The sequence below is a fragment of the Haemaphysalis longicornis genome, unplaced genomic scaffold (genome assembly GCF_048455015.1).
Source record: "Haemaphysalis longicornis isolate Haplotype H1 unplaced genomic scaffold, Haemaphysalis longicornis Haplotype H1 scaffold_1, whole genome shotgun sequence".
NCBI lineage: Eukaryota > Metazoa > Arthropoda > Arachnida > Ixodida > Ixodidae > Haemaphysalis > Haemaphysalis longicornis.
The window spans coordinates 141793843-141817247 of NW_027526203.1; the positions used below are offsets into that span (position 1 = coordinate 141793843).

The 23405-nt window shown below is 45.7% G+C and overlaps 1 protein-coding gene across 2 annotated transcripts in view; it reads left to right on the forward strand.

Moving 5' to 3' along the window:
* Positions 1 to 614: 614 nt before the first annotated feature.
* The window catches only part of LOC144137215 (nose resistant to fluoxetine protein 6-like), a 104422-nt gene continuing 81631 nt past the window's right edge, over positions 615 to 23405 (forward strand). For both annotated transcript variants that reach the window (XM_077669454.1, XM_077669455.1), the window contains exons 1-5: positions 615 to 1616; positions 9579 to 9793; positions 12885 to 12996; positions 16305 to 16389; positions 21396 to 21478. In XM_077669454.1, coding sequence (XP_077525580.1) covers positions 1307 to 1616; positions 9579 to 9793; positions 12885 to 12996; positions 16305 to 16389; positions 21396 to 21478 — 805 coding nt within the window. In that variant the 5' untranslated portion in view covers positions 615 to 1306. The remainder of the gene's footprint in view (positions 1617 to 9578; positions 9794 to 12884; positions 12997 to 16304; positions 16390 to 21395; positions 21479 to 23405) is intronic.

A 23405-nucleotide genomic window follows, 5' to 3' on the forward strand; every position in this document is an offset into this window, starting at 1 on the left:
CCATGTAAAATGTCGGTGAACTAACTTGAGCAACGTCTTATCCACGACAACAGAATCAACCGCAACCTACGATTTCCTCGCCTGCATTAAGGCCATATTACGTTTCACGTAGACTTTAAAACCATGTTTCTCTCGATTAATTCTTGCATAATTGGATACCTTTTCGTGATTGTGCACAGCTACAACGGCTCATCTACCGCTCCTATTGGAACTGTCACTTTTTTTGGCGTGGCTTAACCACAGTTCTTGCCGGTACCAAAATATTCGTGCAGTCACCATCCTGAAAAGGAGCAAACACTTGCATTCCCGACGAAACACAAGAGAGAGTGATTGATCGGGAGGAAAACTTGGGATTCCCTGTACAGTGACAGCTCACGCTCGGCTGCTCCTCTCAAGCCTAACGCCAGTGGCGCGTGCTAGACGCGCCACATGTGTTTCAAATGCATTCCAGGGGGAGACCCCCGCCGCAAACAGGCACCGCTACCGCCGCTAAGCAGCCTCCGTCGCCGACAATTCTTTTCCCAGAGGCGCATGTCTTTTTCACTGCTTCTGCCAATAAGGAAACTCACGGCGGAATACATGCACAACTAAACGGGAAAAAAGCGGAAGGCTGCGGACAAGACTGTACAGTGGTCAACGAGTCTTCTGCTGTCACAACTGGGCAGGAGCATTGCTCTGATGTGTTGTGGTATAGTGTGCTTTTCTGTTGCGGAAGCCGCACGGGCGGGAATTGCGGCAGCTGCTGCGTTTTGAACAACCAGCTCTTCATCCGCCATGTTTAACGCCAGTTCTTGAGTATTATAACTTATATTGCGCACTTGTTAGCCGCGCCGATTCCAAGAGCCATTCAGTAGGTGTCGCGTATTTCTTCATTTAGCCTTCTTAGATTTCCTTTGCTCCCCAGACGTCGGTCTAATTTCCTTGCATGTTTAAAATATATGGACTCAGAAGTGAGAATTCCTAGACATGAACTCATTCTCGTTTCCCCCCACGTGACACGTGCATGCGTGACGTCAGATATTGCCTCGTCCAATGCGAAGGTGGATTGTCCCGCGGTACTCGTCGCGAGCTGCGGAGAGGTGGTAGCGGCTGCAGCAAGGAGGTCAGTGTCGGGCTGACTGGCCCTCAAATTCAACGAGCTACGAGTCGGCGGGCCTCTCAACTCATGGGATTATTCCGACAGTATCTTGGCGGCATTTTTCAGCTATATCTCAGTTCGAACCACTTTTTCGTGCATCTGGACTCGTAGGTCATACGGGCGGTGTAGAGAAGATATTACCTGAGCACCTGCGTATGTGGTGTCAGCATGGGAGAAACACCTTTGCTCAGGTTTTTCCCCGCATATTTGCCATTTGTTGCAATTTTGTGTTGGTCGTCAATTGTTGGCACGAGTATGATAGGTTCCAACGCTAGTGCGTCGCCCGCCGTCGAGAACATGGAACCATCACCGAAAACTCTCGCCGCATCCGTTCGGCAGTGGGTGGGCGGCCTCATCCGCAACATGCCACCGTGGGTCACGCAGCGGTTTCTCGAAGCCCCGGTGTCTGCGGAGTGCTCCTTAGGTCTGCTGAAGATGATTCGTGGATTCTCCGAACTGGAACCATGGGCCCTGCGCAGTGAGTTACACGAGAAGTGCCGTTACTCTCTAAAAAAATATAAAGTGGTCATGGAATGCATGCTAACTCTGTGACCTAATGCTCATCCACGTTGTTTGATCGCTCTCGCTAGACTTCCACTACCAACGCTGGTTAATAAACAACACATATCCCATCAGCAGTGGTTTTGTTCTGCTAGAAGAGAACGCTGCTAACTGTGCACTGCTTTTAACAATTCATTGTGCGTATATAGCAGCCTGCCCTGTTCCGGAACACCCTATGCATGGCTTGCGCATGACATCATCACAGCCCTTTCTTGTGCCCCACTTGCAGCTTTTTCAGCGCTCCCAGAGATAAGAGCTTCAGATAACTGTGCAGCCTTTCGCCATGCTTATGGGTCAGAAACATGGCAGCTATGCCGATGCCAGTACAAGCCATCCATATTTATGGCAAAAGTGCGTCCCTTTCTGCAACTGTAGATTTTATATTAAATAAGCCTAACATCGCATCCTTGGGAGGAATATGGATACATAAATGCGCATTGCATTACGTGGTGTTGAAGGGACTCTGCAACACTTTCGACAAACGCTTACACTCTTTACTTCCGGTCTGGAAGCCCTGTGAAAGTTTTAGTTGTCGCCAGCACAAAGCGGCAATGCGGGATTTGCTAGTCGCATCAGATCCGTCTTCCGCTTCTTCTACTTTGCTTTTTGCGGCGTTTTTTCAAAGGAGCCAAGAAAAGAAAACAAAAGTTTCTTTTATTCGAAAGATTAGGTGTTTCATAGTACCCCAAGCACTTTCCTGGAAGCAAATGGTGCTTTATTCACTGAGAAATAAGGCAATTTAAGCCAAAATTTTAAATCTCCCGCTAAATTGCACATTTCGTGACGTGAACAATGGCGTCATACGAGCCGGTCCATGAAACAGATACTTAGTATGTCGACTCCATATAGCACCCACACGCGGGAGTCAGACAGGAACCGGAACTTGTGCCGAAACCGAGACGGCGGCCATTTTAAAAATACTAGTAAAACCTAGTGCACCCGCAGCCCTAGTCATGGAATCGCCTGATCCGGAGGACAAAACTCTCGCCGAGGAGCTCGGGCTTGCATATAACAACCTCTCACCACTTGAACGCTATATTCTTCTAAGTGCACGAGCGGCAGGAGTTGTGGGATACGCCGATGGACCGGAAAGCGACCATTCCGCTATAACCACAACAGACGAACGCCTAGCCGTCGGCACCGCTGCCTCGTCAGCCCCGTCGCGACGGGCGAATACAGGCTGGTACGTATGTGCCGTATTTTTATTACGGTTAATAATAGTTCAATTTCAGTAGCAGTATCGCTTATGCCAGTTGGCCGGTGTCGTGTATGGAAAGCCGTTCGCGCGAGCTCTCTGCTCCGACCAGAAAGATACGAGCGTCAATGCGCGGTGTGTACAGTTTTTTTTTTTCGAAGCTCAGAGCGCTTTGACGAAGTCGGCGACGAGCGCGAGCATGTCCAAGGAGTGAGCTAACGTAAGGGTCCCTGCCGTAATCACTTCGTCGGAAATGTAGCGAGCACACTCGTACGTCCTTTAGCTCCCTTTCTTCTCCGTTTGCAAAATCCACAAAACGTAGCCACTTGCTATCCCGAGGTTCGTCGTTGGGCAGCACATGAAAGGAGATCTCCTCACCGGCAGGGATGTCGCACTCCCTCGACGATTTGCCCGTACTACATGGGCATTTCACAACGCAGCAACGAAATTTCATTGTAAAGTACTCGAACAAACTGAGGTTTTCAGTGGTTGTAAACTGGAAACGAGCTCGTAACGACAGCAGCAAGCCAACACCATTCCGAAACTTCTGCGACGACTGGCACTATCTCGTCGCTGCTTGCTGTTCTTTACTCCCCTCGTTTCTATTTTTACCTTTGCTGGTTGGCAATATGACAGCCAACCTCCTGTCAAGGGATTAAGATACCAAGCAAGGTCGCGGCTGTACGTGCTGGTTCGGTTCGTTGGCTTCGAAGAGCCTCGAAACCGAAAATTCGTCTGCGCGACGGCGAGATTTCCAGATCGGCCGGCGGCAGTTTCGTACGTATTGGCGTACACGTTTGCGTGCTTGTTCGGAACTTCAACCGTTTACTCCACCGTTCTTAGTGTCATAAAAGGAATATGAAGTATATTTAACGGGCATATAGCTCACTATGCAAACTGGTAAGCCCTGCCTAACTGCGTTTGCTTTTGCCGGCCTCCGCCAATCGCAGAGCATTCTCGTGTTACATCATAGGTTCTGTTGCGGGAAATGAGCTGGTGGGTCGCATGGTCATTCCCTTATTTCCTAATTATGTAGCTTATTTGAGCGAAGTTTGTGTTAAAAGTGGTGTCAGTATGGTTCTAACGAGGCAATCTTTCGAATGAACCAAACTTGTGTTTTCTCTTCATGGCTCCTTTAAAGTGGCTGTCTAATGCGTTTATTGCTGGGGCTGAAAGAAAGCTCGCCAATTGCCGCTAAATCGCTTTAATGGCGTAATTCAAGCTCTCGATGAAGGCGAATACCAGGAAAGACAGAAAAGTCTTTTGAACAAGTTTCTAAGTTAACTGATTGCTTTAGATAAGTAATTTTGGGTTGATCCCCTATTCTAAGTACTGGATGTGTTTGATGATAACAGTCTGAAAGCCTTTAAGATTAAAAAAATGGGAAAAAAGTGTTGCAGGGTCCATTTATGTTCGGGAGAAATTGACGTTCCCTGGGTAGCCAACCGGGATTCCAGGAAAGGAGCAGCCGAAAGGCAGCGCCACAACATCAGAATGCGCCTTCTCGGCTTTACACGCGTGCAACTGTACAACTTCACAATATACCTTTCGTTGTCTCATCCAAGCCGACATATCTTCTTGGTTCGTGGCGAGACGTGAAGCTGAGACTTCGCTTGTACCTATCTTTTCGGGGAAGGACTTGACGTTTCATTTCACCACTCACCCATGTGAAAAAAGACGTAAGGTGCGAGAAGCCATTAATAATTGAGGACTCCGACATGTTCTCATCCAGTTCGCGACAACAGACCGTGGCGTGAGCAAGGGCATTCTAGTCCAGAAACTCATCCGTCATGGGGACGCTCCCGCAAGCTCTCAGGGAAACTGACAAAATCCACAGTAATGCTGTCGGCCTTAAAATATTGCTGGCGAATTTATGAACCTGGAACCACACGGGGCCTTTTTAAGTAATGTTAGTGCCGCGGAGTGGTGATACCACGGAGCTTGCGCTCCTATACTGAAGGGGCTATCTTCGAGTATGAGATGTTGTAACCTAAAGGGTAGAAACGTCAAAAGGTAGCTGTCGGTACCTTCAATTAGAAAACACGTGAAAAAAAATGCCAGCATCTCCACTCCGTGAATGATGGCGAGGGTGCGGAGTACGGGGACTCGAAATGACGTCCAAGTTGCGCCCCTAGTGCCATCCGATTTGCGCCCCCACCGCCATTCGATTTGTGCCGTGAGTTGCACCTTGATTATTCCCGAAATGAAACTGCAACTGACATATCAAATCGAATTTCGCTTGATTTTCTCTGGATGGTGGTGTGCGCACGGATGGACGCGGACGGACATTGGTAGGTCCTAAGGTGCTCCGCACCTAATACCCAAATAAGTGGTACGTGAAACAAAATGAAAACGTGTACGTGATTTTGACCATTATTGATCATCCCTGACTTCAGATTATCGAAACCGTTCAATGATATCACGAACACAAGAGGAGAGAAGGAATCCACAGCCATTTTACTCTGCGAAGATGGAAGCTGGCAAAGTTGTAGCTCTGCTGGGTTTCGCTACAGTGGGATTTTGCTACAGCGACTTTTCATTTTATCGTTATTGGCTCACGTCAGCGTTCCAAGCTGGCAAGTTGCTTTAATCAGGAATGAATTCACCGCTAGCCGACGAGGTGGAACTTGAGGTGGCATTGGCGGCGTCTGCACTTTCTGCAGCAGCGGCTTTCAGTTGTCTTAGCGCCCATTCACGCTTGTGTGCGCACCGACGCTCCTTAAATTCCCGCTCTTCTTCCTGTGAGCGGATGGCACGCTTCCATCCCCTGCTTATTTCAACTGTTGATAACGGTTCTAGGGTCTTTATCAGGCGATTTCGCAAGTTGTGAAAGAGGAATTTGGTCGTGGTGAAGCGTTTAAAACTTGTGAAAGAGGCGTCGGTGATGTCGGGGAGGAAGTAAAGAGCGGTGACGTGTAAATCGTCGCCTACGGAAGACAAACAAGAAATCCTAGCCATACACAGCTTCTCTGTACATAGCCGCGGCCCATAACCCGAACATTCGCCAACACTAGCCATGTTTAGGCAGTGGCGGCAGATTTTATGGCTGCCGCATCCGCGCCTGTACTCCCAATTCGAGTCAGTGGATCAATTGGCAACGCAAAATCCTCGGCAGTAAAGCTTGCGCGGGCAAACTCCCCAGCACCAGCAGTTGCGAAAATTCGCGCTAATCCAAAAACGGCCACAACCGCATCGTGAAATGCCTCTACTGCAGCTTCCCATTAGCTGCATACTCTCTGTAATGTCCAGCATCAAAAATGGGCGGCCGCACTTATTCGGGCTTCTCTGCAAATGTTGTCCAAAGACCAGAGTTTTTTCAGCCCCTGCACGTAACCATACCACCCATTCTTTTCTCCCTTTCCCACCCTCACACCGTTCCTGCTCCGCTTCCTTTTCCAGAATTCATTTAAACTGAAGTTTTCTCAAATTGATTAAATTTTTTCCCGTTTCCGAGCCCCGTGTGTTGGGATATATAGTTTTTATTAGCGCTTTTAAGAGCTCCAGGCGACGGGCTTTTCAGTGTATCCTTTTACATCGGCTTTCTTTGGCGCAAGTTCGACGCGTTTTTATTTCAACACGAAAATAGAATCCCAGATTTGTACTCGTTAAATGAAGTCAAGTACTCTCAATTGTGCGCCTATGTGTTGCGTTTAATATGTTTAAGTTTTGTTTTGCTGAACAATGTTGCCATTTATGAGGCATGCCACCAACTTTGCTATGGTGTAAAAGTCTGGAATATATCTATTTCTTGTACAATCATTCCATCGACTTTTGGACGGGCACTTGATTGAGGTGACGGCCCGACAGAGAGACATGGGGCATTTTCGAGTTCAAGCAGTCCATTAACGGCTATCGTGTTTTATGTGTTCGAGATATATAGACCGCTTACCTGCGTTGCCTTCTGCGTTGACCGCTTACCTTCTGTGTATTTCACGCTCTGAGTACGTTAATATAAATCGTCTATGAGATTCTTACTGCATCGCCACCACTGGTGTGGGCGGGGGAGGGGGGCGGGGGGAGGGGGTCGAGGCGCTGTGACCTCCAACCTCGAAATTTTTGAGGTGGGGGTGATTTTCAAGGCTGGAATATAACCACGAGCCATATTTGTTCGCGGTGTTCTTTTGTTGTTTTATGTTTTTATTATGAATCGTGTTATTTGGTAGTTTCCATTTGTTATTATTTGTTCCAGTCTTCATGCGTCCCCCCCCCCCTCCCGTTATTTTCTCCATTTTTTATGCGCCCCCCCCCCCCCCTTCTCCGCCGCCAAAGCAAAATGTGCGTACGCCATTGATCGTAACAGCTAATTTGCCCAGTCCGTACGGAACAGTTGTGGGTGGGTATGTTGACGTTGCCGCTCAGGAAATCAGTGATCATGAGCTTCTGTTCATGTTCACGGGTGAAACTGTCATGGTAACCGGCCACTCCTCCTAACTATATGTGCGGCGCTCTGTTGACGTCGCAGTCAAATGAGAATTCACGAAACGACCCGAGCTACTGACAATAGCTGCGGTTGTTACTGGAAAGTACACTTGAGTGGGCATGGAGTAATTGTGGGTGCATATTGCCGCGAACTATACCTCGCGTTTTGTTTACTTTTGTGTTCTATCGCTAGAGTCTGGACGCGGCCAGCAGTTTTATCAAAGTCAGAGTTGAAGCGCGCGTTTCCGCCTCTTTCTTTGTATGCCACGCAGGCTAATTAATTTGATAGGAAGATTGCATCATCTTATTGTCCTTTGAAAAGAATAGTTGTCGTTGGTTCCCAATGTTCTAGATCTCATTCGATGATTGTCAAAGAATTGACACCGAAAGATAAATGCCCGCAGGGCAAACACCGCGGCATTCGATTCGCCGACACTCGTGTGTGCACGCCACTTTGTTGACTTCTCATTCGCCGCTTGTGTATTCTTTTCAGTTCCCAGCAGAGCAAAATTTTGCTCCAATAAAGCTTTGTTTCTTGAAGACACCAACTGTCGTCTTTGTCTACGTGGCAATATAATGGGGTACGAATACTCATGTGCTGTTGACATCTCAGCCGGGGGAAATTCTCGCTAATATTGTAGTCAGGCCGACGACGCCTACTCCTGCTTTTATCGGAATGGAACATGCAAGGCTGTCGCCCTAAGATCACACCAAAATCATAAGTGATTTATGTCTGTGGAGGTGGATGAGCGGAGAAGCTTTTATGAATTTATGCAAGAGGAAGGAGAATGCTTTACTTAATTTGAACGTTGACGGCGGTAATATTTAGGAAAGACACGTATATGCGCACACGGATCTTTATATGGTGCACATTGATAGCTAATCTTCTCAAAATGCAGCCCACATGCACGCAACAAGTGTTTGAGCACTGCGGCCCAAACACAGATTCTTTTTTCTAGTCTGGTCGCCTTCTTGGCCTCGTCATTCTGCAAATTCGCACATTTCATCATAATACTGCATGGTTGTTCTGAATTCTGGTGAATTCCGGCTGCGGTGATTTCTTAGAGGTAAAGTCATTTCATTGTAGCTGCAAATAAACACCACCAAGACGGATGGGCTCACCCGGGCTTTTGTACATGATTTTGATTTGCAACGGGACTGAAAGCTGGTCTAGCTCAATACATTTCATAATGAAAAGCAAGAAACAGTGCAACTGTACAAGAAACTTGTAAAAAAGCCTGGGAATCAGAGCTTATTGCCTCTGTTGTCTGGTGAAGTTGCCAGGTTTGTCGTTTTTACTAATACCCCAATTTCCCCCTCTGGGGTAGGTACTAGAGTGTAAAACATGTTCGTAATACTACAGTTCCTACAAACTCCGGAGCTATGTTTTGTCAAGGTAAAACTGACTGTGACAAAGGAAGGAAAATTAACAGCTCACTGCACCTATAAGACACTTCCGGTCTGCCCTTTGTACAGTGGACCAATTTACGGATTCCCCGGAAATAAAATCGTTAACCTAGCGACTTGAAGATTCTTTTGAAGGATTAAACCAGTAACGAATCGACTACAGTGTAGTTGTATTGAAACCACTGTGGAAGTTCGTTGTATGAGGAAAGAAATAAACTTCGCGTATGCCAAGCGCAAGCAGCCCGGAACTCCGTATACTGGGAAGTTTTGCCGACGGCTTGTGCCGCTGTGTTCATCATCAGCAGCCTAATGGCTGTTCTGGGGCCAGCCAATATTTTTTCCCAGGGTGATACAGCGGGGAAGGAGGAGTGAGTCAACGTTGGCCGCCGATGGCAGACCCGTCACGTGTGGTAGATTTCGGGGCGCCCGGCGATGAACGAGGAAGTCGGGGTGCCGTGTAGGTTTCGGAAGCCGTGTGCCATGTTCCGGGTGGGTAATGTTTAAGCTGTGTCCGTAGGAAGAGTATGGAATGCCGCCTTATGGGTTTAGGATGCGCGAAGTATTTATAAAAGACGTCTGGGCATTCAGCACATGCCTATTGGTTCTCTATCCCGCCGATGCAGTTGTTTCTTCCATAGGGTGAAATAAAAAAAGACCATTTTTGATGGTAAGGTTCTTGGGAACGATACAAGACTAAAAGGTGAAAATAACTGCAACATAGCAAGATGAAAATACCTTGCCCTGAATTTCATCTAACATCATTAACAGTTTTTTTACGAGTAAAACAGCTATCCCGTCTTGCCACAGTGCAGGAATAAAAACAACCAATCTGCACCGAATCTACGTTCTTGACCGCAGTGGCCGACTCTACAGGCAAGGTGCCGAGCGGCGTGTTCACCGGCACGACCACTGAGCTTGGTTCTTTCGATGAGTGCCTCCAGACTGTGGTGAGGGATCAGCGGTCGGCTCGCGAAGTGGTGAGGGCCCAGTACTGCAGCCTGTACCTGCGCTTCCCCAACGACTCCTCCATCGACGAGCTTCTGCTGCCCGCTTTCCTGATGACTCACCCAAACGTATGAGCCCCAGTTCTCCATCGAAACTTTCAAAGGCAGTAAAAATCATATTTCAGTGTCTACGAACGGCGAATACTGCTTACCGTGTATTCGCCGCATAATTTGGTTATCTTATCATCATTACTGCTGCGGTTGCAAGAGAGGCTATGTTTGCGCATAGTTCTCAGAGAATACTTATCATTTCTCAATAATTTCGCGAAACTACTGCTTCACGAATCTATGACATCGCTTGGGCGCACCCATTAATGAACAAAACGATTAAATTATGCGCTGCAGTAAAAACAGACACGAAGTGCAGCGGAATAAAATACTTGAATTGATTTCAACATACAAGATTCTGTTCATTATTGATCGCACACGATGATGATCAAGTGATGTTTGCAAACTGTACTAGGTTGTTGATTTGCGCCGTACGAGAAGCGACAAAGAAAAACCTAAACAGTTTTATCAGAAGAGCGCCTTTTTATGTATAGCGAACCGAAATATCTGTTTCAATTTAGAAATAAAGAAATGAAGGAAGCTCACACTAACACGTAAGACTTGAAGGTAGCGAACATCTACGCAACCTCCACGACCATCACGAAGGTTTAAGTCCACGATTACAGCCGATTTGCTCCTCCTCCTTCGCTGCTGCAACGACCTTTACTCCACTATTGTTGCTATAAGTGTGAGCTTCTTTCATTTTTTCGGAGTTATAATCTTCGAACATCACCTTGGAGGGGCCTACGTTATGACGTGTCTTTATCGTACCGGGCAAGTGTTGCTATGGTTACTGCCAAAGCTGAAGTTCTTTTTTTTTGGGGGGGGGGGGGGGTACAATCTTGGTCAATCTCCCTAGGGAAAGCTTCGCTTGACGAACGTGCGCCGGGAACGCTGGGTGGTCATCGCGGAGCACGCACACACCAGCGCAAGGCATTTTCTTGGTTTTGTTAACTCCGGGAGGCGCGAGGCCCGCGCTGATGTGCAGGCGCTCGGCAGCTTTTGGGTATTTTTAACTGCGGACACGAAAAAGTACGATTTACTAAACTGCTTCGCTCTTAAAAACGCGGTGTTATATATTTAAGGGAAAAAAAGTTGCGTGAATAAAGTGCACCGCCCAAGTTTGTGCTTCTCATACCCAGTGTAAGTAATAACCAAATGTCTTTTTAAGGTACTGCGCCAGCCGGTACATTTTTAAAGAAGAATGAATTCTGAGCTAACTATATCTTTTCCCAGCCCCGTTTATATGCGGAAAAAATACAGCTTAGAGCTGTATAATAGGTTAGTATGATAGTGCGGTTGCGATTGTCATATAGTACGACCAACAGGGGGTTCGGGAGAGTAACGTAGGTATCAAACGATAGACGGCTGTAAAGGTATGTGAAAACTTAGTGTATCCATATGCTCGCTCCGGAAATAGAGTAATATTTGTGTAGCAGGATAGTAGGAGTTGATGGCGGAGAACAGCAGTAGTCGCACCAACTGCAAACTAGGCGAATGTTTTCGCATTTTCATTCTGGTTCAGTTTTGTTACATCAGAATTTGCTTACTGTGGAACACGATGGAAGAATTTTTATAACTGCATGAGGTGCAGTTCTGGGTGACAGCAGCTTAGTATCCTTGGAGCCGAGAAGCCAAGTACCAGGCGCCACGCACAGCAGTGCTCTCTATGATGCCTAGAAAAGAAATGAAACGGGGAAGGAATGTAGCAACCCTACGCCCCTTGTGACAGCTATTCAAGCAGCCGTATATCCCAATTACACGCCTGTTTAAGAAACCCGGGTAAAGCATGTTTGGGGTAAAACAAAGCAGTAAGCGTAACACCTGTTTCTAAGGTTCCATGTTGGGCCCAGTAAGCACTGTACGGTTACCTCCGTTATGTTTTCCGAAAGCCACTGACAGGGTGCGTGGAATTTAGCGAGAACGGCCTTCCTATCCCTGTCACAATGCTAAATCACTCATTCGGGATTTCTCTTTAGATTTGTTGTTTCTTTGTGTAGGACCTCTTTCGGGTCATGGTTAGTTGCTGTATTCATTTCGTGTAGGTTGACAGGAATGTAGTGTCGTTTTCTGTGTTATGTTAATTATTGGGAACTACAAGTAATATTTTATCCCCGAATATTTTCAACACAGTATTTATCGCATCTTTTCCTAATCCAACCGTATGCTGCCAAACCACAAGTTATTAACGCTATGTCCTAAGTGACTAACACAAATGCTTCACGAGTGAAGCTATTCTGAATTCCCCTGAGCGATGGATGCTATAGTTAGGGTATTTTAATTTTGCCCTCCAGGACGTAGGATTAAGAATTCTCCACCAACTTACATGGAAAACAGCATTCTAGTAATCGACCATCGTAAAGCTGGAAGAGTTATATGCCTGGTATTATGCCAGATAGGTTTCTTGACGGGAAGCAATAAAGCCGTTATCAAACTGTAGGATTTCAAGTAGCGCTGCACACGGGCACCGTAGGAAATAAAATTGGATCGAAGTATCCCCATACAATGGATAAACTTTTTCAGATAAGTATAAAAGCGTCCATACGCCAATCATTAAAAATACACTACAATTTCATGTCTATTGTTTTACATTTTGAGAAACAGGGCGGAATTTATAGCATGGAGCTTGCGAGCGCAGCTGCACTTGCGGAGGTATCCACAGAAGATTTGTGAAGGCAAAAAAGTAGTCGTCTTGTTTCTTTTAAGAGGGTGCTCAATCAGAGCTTGAACGTGGCCTCGCTTGCACAGGACCAAGATTATTTTCCGAAGTCTCAGAAAATGAAGCACACACCGGGCTGCATCTCTGGTGTACCACCCTAGTATTTCACGGTGCTGCAGCTCCATGGGAAGCAGCATCTACTCGTTCCAGCCCAAAAGTACTGTCCACGACGATTCCGGTTGAAGTGACCACCAAAGAGGAATCATTCAGATTCGGTGCTTTAGCACTGCATTCTAACCCCTGCTTGCATTCGCAGTTTCACAGTGGGTTGGTGTGGCCCCTCTATCTCTCAGACACGACAGTTGTACCCCCTTCCAACTTATCGAGAACGCTTGCTGCGAATATCTCACGCAGTATCGAAACAAAGGGGAGATGCTTCTGTTCCGTTCACAGATGAGTACTGTCCTGAAGTACCGCCACGAGCCGTGGCTTCCAGGCCTTCGCTGGGGCATCTGCGTCGTCTCGGACTGCAGCCAGCAAGAGTTACAAATGGTCGCCAAAGCACGTACGTTTTTTATGCCTTGGAAGATGTAAAATTGAGCCTTTTGGGGGCGCAACCAGGCGCGTTATTTACTTTGAAGATCGCTTTGATACAGTAATTTTATTTGACTAGTCCAAGTAAGCCTGTAGAGTCTAGAGGCACAGTGCACTTGAGAAAAGAGACGGAATACATGTAGAGACACGGACACATGGCTGCATGTGTCCAGTTTGAAGTTAACTGTTACGCAAAAAAAAAAGCCAATATACCAACTTGCCCGTGACTCTACGCTCGTCTATGGCCCAAGAAAAGGGGTTAACCGAACGCCTCAGCAAGTTGATCCTGGATGTGTTGTCCATGTACGTTGAAGTTGAATATAAGACTTTGGGCAAACCCTCTTTTATGTTACGTTAGGGTACAATACTGCAATGCCGAAAATAACACAGATGGCTCCACTCGAGCTTGTGTATAGGGAAGAGAGCCGACCACGAGTGTCGACGCAATGCCGCGGCCATGTAGATGGGGACGACTTCAAGGTAGACGACAGAGGATTGCTGGAACGTGCGAAAAAGACCCGTCAGCTTACTCGCGTATGTACTACGGGCCTGAAGCTCGCGAATAGGGTACGCTATAATCCTCGACCCGCCGGATTCCGGTACCATTTCAGAGATTAAGCGTGGTTTGTGACCCTACTTCAACGGCACCGCCTCATTAAAAAATTTCGGCAATAATACTTCGTACCACACGGCATTCAACGACAGGTTGATCAACTTCCCCAGGAAGTCGTTCTCGACGGTGACAGGGAGAGGGACGATGACGCACACACCTTGAGGTCAACCATGGGATTCGTCGCCTCAAGCCATACTATATATGAGAAGCGTTCTTTTGTTTGCTTACCTATTTTCATCATCGTTACGGTGAACTGGTACAAGTTTAAGACTATCGCGGACTATGCTCTGTGAATTATTTTGTTTGTGTTTTCTTCCAAGCGCCTGACTGCGCAGGGTCACCATTGCATCTCTTCAAAATGGCACGTTCGTTCCTTGTTTACAACATGGGGCAGCGCCTGATGTTTTTATACAGAGAGAGAGCCTATACTCGGGCGCATTTGCGGCCAATATTCTTTAGCGCAAATATGGGGGGGGGGGGGGGGGCGCAAAAATGAACCTTTGCGATTTTTTCCTGGGGAGGGCGGGGGGCACGGGGTACTGGAATTTGGGAATGCACGCCTTCGTACGAAACCCCAGTTTCGGAGACTCAAATGGCGGTGGTCGTAAATGCATGAACCACGGGGGTAAGCACGAGGGGGGCTGACGGGGGTGGGCTTCTCTCTCCCCCTCCGCCGCAAAAAATATTTTAAATACTGGAGGGATAAAGTGAAGGCCACTAAATCTGTCTTTTATCAATTAATCACTACGAATTGTGTCGCAAGCTGTCGCAATTTTGTGCCGCAAGCTGCGCTCCAACCACACGGGTCATCAACTCTAAGGAGGCTCACTATAGGCATATTGCAATATCACTGGTGGAAGGTAACCAAACCATTCTAAAGCCGTGTATGGCATCACCCAGAAGATTTGGAAAAGGCATTTCTTGATTTGATTTTTATTTTTGCATGTTATGGTGCCCCCCCCCTGTGAAATCCTGACGCTCACCATAACTTCCAGTAATATGCGGACCCAAATCAGGCGAACCACATGACACTGCATGCGTAATTCTCATTGTGGTGCTAAGAGACCTGTATGTCTCTTCTGCTGCGAAAACTCGCAGCGTGCTGGGCTTGTGTTTTAGGCCAGATGTTCCAAAGCGAACATATTTCGGGACATCGGTCGCCAGGTAAGAGTGTAGTTTGGCGTCGCTTTATTTCAGTCATTGCGAACTTCTAAATTTCTCTATTATGTTTCTGTGAATACCTATTGGAAACGTACCATACTCATGAATTGGTATGTTAAGGTGATGATGATTCATAATTGAATGCCGAACATTCCTTGCTATAAAGTAGACACGCAAGTATTCAACTGTTCTATCAAAGGGCACGTGCGATATGGACATAGCCTTTCCACAGTCAGCGTCAGTGTGCGCTCGTCCCCCACAGTGGAAGAGAAAGGGAGGAGGTGCAAGGCTTCTGGAGTATCCGGTGGTTCGTCTCACGCCGCGCGCTACTCAGCCCCACAGCACTAGGCGGTGAAACGTACCTTTAGAACTAGAAAAGTCAATGGTGCTTTGACCGTGTTCAGTGGATATAAGCCAAGCAACCGTTGTCTACGCTGCACCGTAGCTCTACAAACCGGATCACTGCTGATCATCGAAATCTTAACCCTTTCCGCCCTGGTGGTGTCAATTGACGCCATCAACTAAAACTTCCTCTAGCGCATAGAGTGCGAAACCAAAATTGCTTGTTCTTCAATGATGCGTACTGCGATAGATATCACGGTTGTTTCAGTTTAGTGCAGCTGGACGCTACAAAGAAGAAGCTTTGGGGAAGACAAACTTACGACATTGAGGCTTAAAATAATGGCCCTCTGAGTTTTATTCCCAAGCTTGTAAAACTATAAATACGTGCACTACGAAACTCATTTTCAGTTTGTAGGTTGATCTGGTCATAAGGCTTAGGAAAATATGCAAAAGTGATGTCTCTGCTCAACACAAAACTTTTAATTGCCAGATGTCTTAATTAATTGCCTCAATAATAAATCTGTTGGTATTTGCAATTTAAGCCCTATTTGTTGTTTGTGGGAGTATGGAACCCTAAATTTTAGGAAAACACGCAGAAAAAATGGTTTTGCTTGAAATAAAAAAATCAGGGCTAAAAGGGCTTTTGAGCAAATTCTGGGGTCGTGAAGTTGTCTGGATAACCGGACAACAACATTGTGCAGCAGTGGCAGAATCATTCTATGTCACACATTCCAGCATGCTGTGATAATCGTAGTGACCGCAGAGGCCACCTGACCAGGAGTATTTTTCAAGTCGTAGCGAACCCCCTGACTGTTGATGCCTGGGGATCTATTTCTTTCATGCACTCCCGATGGGTCCTCAACACAAAACCATGACACTATAAAATTCTCTCAATGAAACTCTAAAATGCTTATCACAGAATCCTTCTAAAGCCTGTTCATAAAGGGCTCGAAAAAAATTCACGAAATATCTCCTAAAAAATGTATTGCAACATCATAGGCCACACACTCCGGTGATATTCTTTCATATTTGGCAGATGGGACCGTTTGAAGTAGTTTCTATCACGCAACACTTATAAGTGGCCTAAAGAGCACGACTATGCCTCGGTACATAGAGTTACCATTGCCGGTGGTCCATTCTTTACTGCAACCTTTGCGTTACAGTGCTCGGGGACGCGGCACAGATCGAGGTGAAGTACTGCACGACGGGACTTTTGGCGGGCCTCACAACCTCTCAGATCGCAGTTACGTGAGTGTGATTTTCAGAGCATGGTTTTCGCCCCAAATGTGTAGCGGAGGCGCAAACTCTCAGAAGCGCTTGTTTGCGTGCATGAGGACGCACAAGTTTATGCATTCATGCACACGCACACAAATACACACGCAGAGTGATACCCACACAAACGTACATAACACCTCACTTGTATGCTTAGGTGAACGCATACCGGGACAACACTGGAGTTGTCTCTCAAAAAAGCACCGGGGAGAGGTATTAGCAGTATGAGCAGGCGGAGCTGGGAGAATCAGTTACGTCACTCAGCTGCTTCTGCTTTATTATGCGATCTCGTTCAGTGTTGGAGCGTGTAGGAAGAAATGCTCAGAAGCGGCATGCCTAGAAGACCGGTGTTTATTTGATTTTAGGAAGGGGGCGTTAAATTTTGTTTGCACGACCTGAAAATTTTAATGTCGCTTGCAATCAGTATTTCTTTATTACAATCATTGTCTCGAGCACTGATCTGGCCCTTAACGTGAGTCTAGGCAAACCCTGCCTATTGGTCATTTCAGTCAATATACGGTTGCGATAAACCGCAATAATTTTCCTGGCCCGTTTCATTTCCTTTAATAAGACTCGACGGGGCATAACTGCTAATGAATTTGGTGAGCACTCGCAAAACGTATCGCGAGCGGCCTCCTGATCAAACACATAAAGAATTAAGTTGACTGATATAAAATGGATATTACGTTTTCGTATTCTCAAAGAAAGTTTACTCTGCGATTGCATTTACTGGCATGATTACACATAGAAAGCCAGGAAGGCAACAAGTTGTGGGAATAAGTTGGGAGGGCATATTGGCGGCTGGATTAGAAAATTATCCAAGGTAAGTGAGCAAAGGAATGACCAAAAGCGTTGCACGTAGTTCAATTACACTAAAATGGATTACAGCTAGGTGTTTCGCCTGTTCGTTTTTAACTAACAGTTTGCCCTTATAAGCCGCTAAGGTTATTTAGTTAACCGCGAATGGACACCCGTGTTCTCACAAACCCCTGTAACTGTTCCTGAAGCTCGAAGTTGAGGGCAGGGGTAGTGCCAACATTGGGCTCAATAAATATTAAACTGCCACGCCTCTTAAGCCTCACTCGCCTTTCATGATACTCATAACCCCTTCTATCCAGCGGCGGATTTGCAGAGGCAAGGGGAAGGAATTAAGTGAGAGTGGGTGTGTGTAGGAAACCCCAATCCACGTTTTGAAGCCGACCATTTCTTTCTTTCCGCCAAAGTGGCAGGCAGTTTACCATTAGGTGCGACGGCATACGTTGGAGTTTATTCGACTACCGTGGCAAGCTTCAAGGACTCCATTGCTTAGGCTCACTACAGGGCAGTTACAAGAGCAATAAAATTTGCGCACGTTTTTAAACAAAAAGAAAACAGTCGCCTTTTGAATTTTTAGGAAAAGCTTCGGGAAACCTGCAGCTAAGCCAACCTCTCCTTGTTTCAAGTGCTTGTAAGCTGGTCATTCGGAGCTGAAAAATAACACAAAATCCTAGGGATATTGTACTAATCCGACCATAATACCTATGCTAATTATAGGGGCAACACAGCGGGTTTCAGGAAAAGTATCCTCAATTTAAATTATTTCAAAGAATAAAAGGCACGAAATTTCGTATTTTTGTTAGGTAGTGATTCTAACTATTTCAGTTACAGTCGAAGTACGCGGCATTCGGTCCACCGAAAAAAACTTGTGGAGCCGATGGGAGGGCTTCTTTGAATAAAGCAGGTGTTGGTGCAGTTCACACGTCTAAAGGCTTAGAACAGCTACATCCGGCATGTGCGGAAAAACCTTTTTCCGCATGACCAAACTATCGTTTGTTATAGGGAAGGCAAATATGCCAGCCACACAGTGCGGGGAAGTTCGTAGAAAAATGACCCTACTCTTCCACTGAAGCACAATATCTACTAAATATTCGAAATCAACATCCGTGTACTAGCTCTAGCTTTTCTAATATCAAAAAAAAAAGAAGTGCAAAAACTCCAAGCTGAATTGTTCGCCGAATAACGCATTTTCAGAAAGGCAAGGGCTCTTTCTTAAGCTGTAGTAACATTTGTTGCAATATCTAAAGAAATGACCCTTTGGCGTCTTTGTTTTCTACTTAAGCTTTAAAAGTTGTTATCGTATCAACATGCAGCTGCACCTGGACCTGTGGACAGATTCCTCGTCTCAGATGCCTGTCGAATACATAAATCCAGGGACTTTTTTGTGCTTAAAACGTTGCTCAAAGAAGCGCCTAGAAACGTGTCAGCAGTTTTTTCCCGATTTTCTTTATCTGCAGGCGCGCCTAGCCAATTAGATGATGACCCTATTTTCATCTGTGAGCGAAAGGATATTGCGAGGTAACGCGTAGGCAAGGAGGTAATGTCAAGTGCATTGGCGAATCACGGGGAAAGTAAACATAAGGAGATGTCGATTTATTTGGGAAGTAAATAGCGCATAAAAAAGTCTGGGGTGCTTGCAAAAATAATAGAGATGAAACGCGAACCACAGTTTGCGTATTTCTGCTAGCCCATTGTGGCTTCCAGTTAAGTATATCCCAGTGTTGCACAGCAGAGAAGTTGTGTAATGAACTTAAATGCTGAATATATGCTGGCTCAGTATATATATTGTTTTGAATTTTCGTGGTTCCGGAAGAAGGCATCTCCAAGAGTTCTAATGGGGCAAGTTGAGTAGTCATCACGCGGCCTACACGTCGTGAAAGCAGAAACAGCCGTTATGCTCCCTACGCAAACCAGCCAGCGCGAGCACAATGTGTGCACACAGAATCATAGTGGCCTAATTTGAACCGAAATGAATAACGGGAAACTTCGCTTTTTTTTTTCAAGAGCAGGAAGCTTCGCATTGCTCGTGAAGTTCAGAATTCTACTGCCGTGATTTGCCCTTTTCAATAAAACGGCGTCTATTTTCTCCCTGCAACTTATTGCATAGTGCCATTACATCCCGGGCACAGACTACGGCAGGATATGAGAAAACTAATTACAGCTATCTGAAACAAAAAACTCCTCATTGGTGCCCGAGTAATCCGCAATATTGTTGTAATCTATCTAGTAGTTGCCTCAAATGGACTTGTGAAGTCCGAAATTAACAGGAAAAAGCGCAAGCCCACTTTTTTTCAACTGCTCTTTTTTTGTCTCCTTACGTTTTACACGGACGACTTTGTACGGGTGAACTATGCCGGCCAATTTTTTGCAAAAACAACTTGGTTTATTTGTGGTAAGGTTTGTGCTGCGGGGTGTGATCAAATTGTCGTGGCACGCTATTGCCATATTACGGCTGCCTGTTGAAAAATTAAAAGCGCTGTTTGCTGCCACACGGGTTTTATGCCACATTGACACCAAGAAGGTTAGGTCCCTATTAAACAAACAAAATATATACTTGCACACAATTGTCGCCCATTTAACTGCAGTAGTCTTTTTAAAGTAGCTGGGGCGCGTAACCTGCATGTTTGTTTTGCAGATACGCCCATCATGCTCTGTGTTATCTCGTCTAAATTTTCTTAACTGCCCAATCACGGACAACTACAAAATTTGTGTTTTTACCTCAAGGCAGCATATTCATGTGTATGAAAATGCAATATACTCATAAGCTTAAGCTCTTTACAAGGTGTGAGCGCACGGAGGGTAAAAACTATTTTCTCAACTTCTAAGCACCGTCTTTACGTGAAAGTGTACGCTCTTAATGTGTACGTTTGTGTGAGCACACCCTGCGCAACTTCCCTTCAAAAGAGCGTTGCACCATTGTCCCGACACCAAGCATTACTGAACTTTGTTACAAATCAGCGTTGTTTAATTTTTTATTTATTTAAATTTATGTATAATTTTAAATTAACGTTCGTGAAGATGAACTCCACTTGGAATGAATGCAACATTTCAAGAGGGAGTTGTTACTAATGTATGTAGTAGTATGTTATCCAGTAGTTGCCTCAAATGGTCTTGTGAAGTCTTATTTATATAATCACCGCTTGTCATGCTCAAGTGAGTGTGAACAAAACTAAGATTGTGCGTCGCGTGTTGAAAAATGTTTTGTGTGCTCCGAGCGCACGCCTACAAGTTTGATTATTGGGATTTCCCAAGCAGCTTAAGATAACCTAATATGAAAATCATGCAGCAGGAGTGGCAGAACTGCTTATCATTCATCGCTGACTGCCCCTTTCTGCTTGGGCACAATTTTTATGATCGTAACGTTCAGTTTGTGTCCCATCCCGTTCTTGTCTGAATGTTTGCGAGCCCCTGTGTTTCCTTGGGACCAATATTTTACATTGCTGAATGGTCTGATTGGATGTTTAAGGTGGATACGTTTAGGCAGGATAAGCAATGGTTGCTTTAAAGCGCGCCACTGGGCGGAGGCGTCCAGAAAAAGAGCTATGCGGGGATATTTCGCTTCCTCTATCAAATTTTGAAGCGGGAAGCCTACTCAGCTGCTCTTGCGCTATAGTTGGAAACTGTGGAGGACGCATTGCTACCTTTTAGTGCGATTCCAGTTGCGGAAGCGTTTATAAACCGCCAAAGTGGATCAGGTGTACCACATGAATGCAAAAATGCTCGTTCAGCGAAGTCATTCACTTAAAGGATGCTGAAGAGCTCAGAAAAACGTTTCCTTCTTGCACACCTGTTGCTGCACAACACGTATAGCTTTATCTTATCCTAGTTTACATATGCACGTGAAGAAACATACGTACTCACTGGAAACAGTGCGGGGAAACGGTGTTATTCTTTGCATTTTTTTTCTGTTTGGCCTAATAACTTTGCTTGCAGGAGCAGTAAGATTAAAGTCAAAACCACGAGTTCATGTCTTGATGCAGGGTTCCAGTCAGCATCGGCAGGTTAGCATGTACGTTTTTCTATTATTCGATGCCTGGCCAATTGCTGTTTGGTATATTATAATATTTGTACAGTGCCATATCAGTATTGCGTGGCCGCTGACACTGTGAGCATTGGATTCACACTTACGCTGCCGTGCAACCGCTGCTTACTCAATGCTCACGCAGGGCCGTCTTCGCCGTTCTGCTTTTCCTCTTGGTGGCTGGTACCCTTGTGGACCTCTACGCTACCAACCATGGGAAAGCGAGCGGTGAGTGAATGGCTGCAGGGGAATTTGTGTGATACTAACAAAACATGCAGACAATCATGTCGCGTAAGAATATTGTTTTGGTAACTCTCCAAATTGAGAGAATGGTCCGTTTGGAAATGCAGGGTGCTACACGTGTGCTCTTGAGTTCTGTTCGCCGCTGCGAAACATGTATTTGCGATCGCAGGAAAGGGCGAGAACGCTCGCTTGGGCGAAGCTTCGCACCCCGCGAAAGGGCGCCAATGGCCAGAACCACACAGAGGTAGCCTGCGCTAAATAGCGTGAAATATTCATTATGGAACGACTTCCAGGAAACCAATCCGAATCCAGCTCTTCAGTACGCCTTATAGCCAAGCTGTTGCTCCAACGTGTTCATCTTAAATTTCAATTTAAAAAAACGTGGCGTTGTAAATTTGTGCGCCCTTGTCTGCTATCCCTGGGAAGATTGATATGGTCATGACGTCAGCACAAGCAGAATCCACACAGAGGAGGGTGCATAATACAACTAGAAAGTGCAACGGAAGAACCTTGGGAGTTGTATTTAAATGGTTGACTTTTGAGGGGCAGCACTAATGCTTTGCCGATGAATGTCAGACTTCTGGTGTAACTTATATGAAAAGAAATGGAGTGAGCCTTGGCGAAGGGCTGCTGAAGTGAGCGACGAAGATAGTAAGGCACGAAATGACGTGAGCTTTACGAAATTAGAAGCGATTCGGAAGGGCAATCCCGATAATACCACAAGGGAGAAGGGGGGCTATTTCGGAGAAGAAAAAGCACAGCGAGGGCAAAGGGTTGCATATTTATGTGTATGGTGTTTTCCGCTAATACGCCGTTTCGAGCCCACAATGTTCTGCAATGCGAGCTCGTGAACAAGTCCCGGCGATGCAGCTCATCCCATACATGTTGAAGAAAGTGGCACCCTGCATGCACAACGATTCGCTGCGCGTACAGAATGGCGGGCATGACACTTTAAAATTTTATAGACCCGGCAAACGGGTTTCAGCAATATACCAAGGCCAGCTCACGGAGGCCCTGCTATTGCTAGCCATTTAATCCAACATTGTTATATAAGAGAGTCAGCGAGTTATTTTAATTAAATTGACCGAGCACAAGACATACTCCGCTAGCCTTGCTCTCGTGCCTTTTTTCCAGAAAGTCCTACGGCTTAACATCTACGGTACTTCTTGTAATTATTAGCCATCACCTCTTGAACAAGCGCACTAATCATCTCTATGTCCGACTTGCTTAGTGAGGATAAGTGTACTTCCTCTCCTACTACACAATGTAGTATGAGAAGAAATGGTTTCATTAACGCACGAATCTCGCATTCCTGCAAAAAAACTTTATAATAACACGTAACGCCAAAGCCCCAGCTCCGCACCTATTTTTGACGCCAAAATTTACGCCTACCGTTGCATCCACGATGTAAATGACGAGTTTTTTTCGAAATGAGTCAAATCAAACCAAACAGAATTTGAGAAAACAGCGAAACTTTGTTACGGCACCTAACGCTGTGAAAGCTCTAATGTGGTATGCTTTACTTGTCACTTAACGGAAGTTTACGACCACAAGTAACTAAAAGCAAGTGGGTAAATAATTGGTTAATAGATTTTTAGTTAATTATTTACTGTATCTTAAATGAATAATTCATTCCGCCTGACAGCTCGGACTGTCAGGCGGGAACTCACGTATATGATGTCAAGGCAAATGGACACTCGCATCCAGAAACTAGCTTTCGCTCATTTTGATCCGTGCCGCAACAGGACCTGGATTATTTTCGATACTAAATATACTATCTCCGTACACGTTCGCCGGGCACTACCTGACCTATTTTTTTGCAACCTGTTTTCTAGGGGTAAGCTGCCGCGTTTTTCTTGTCACTACAGCTTTATCTTATTTAGTTTCGGTTCATGGATTTGGCTCATTCCAA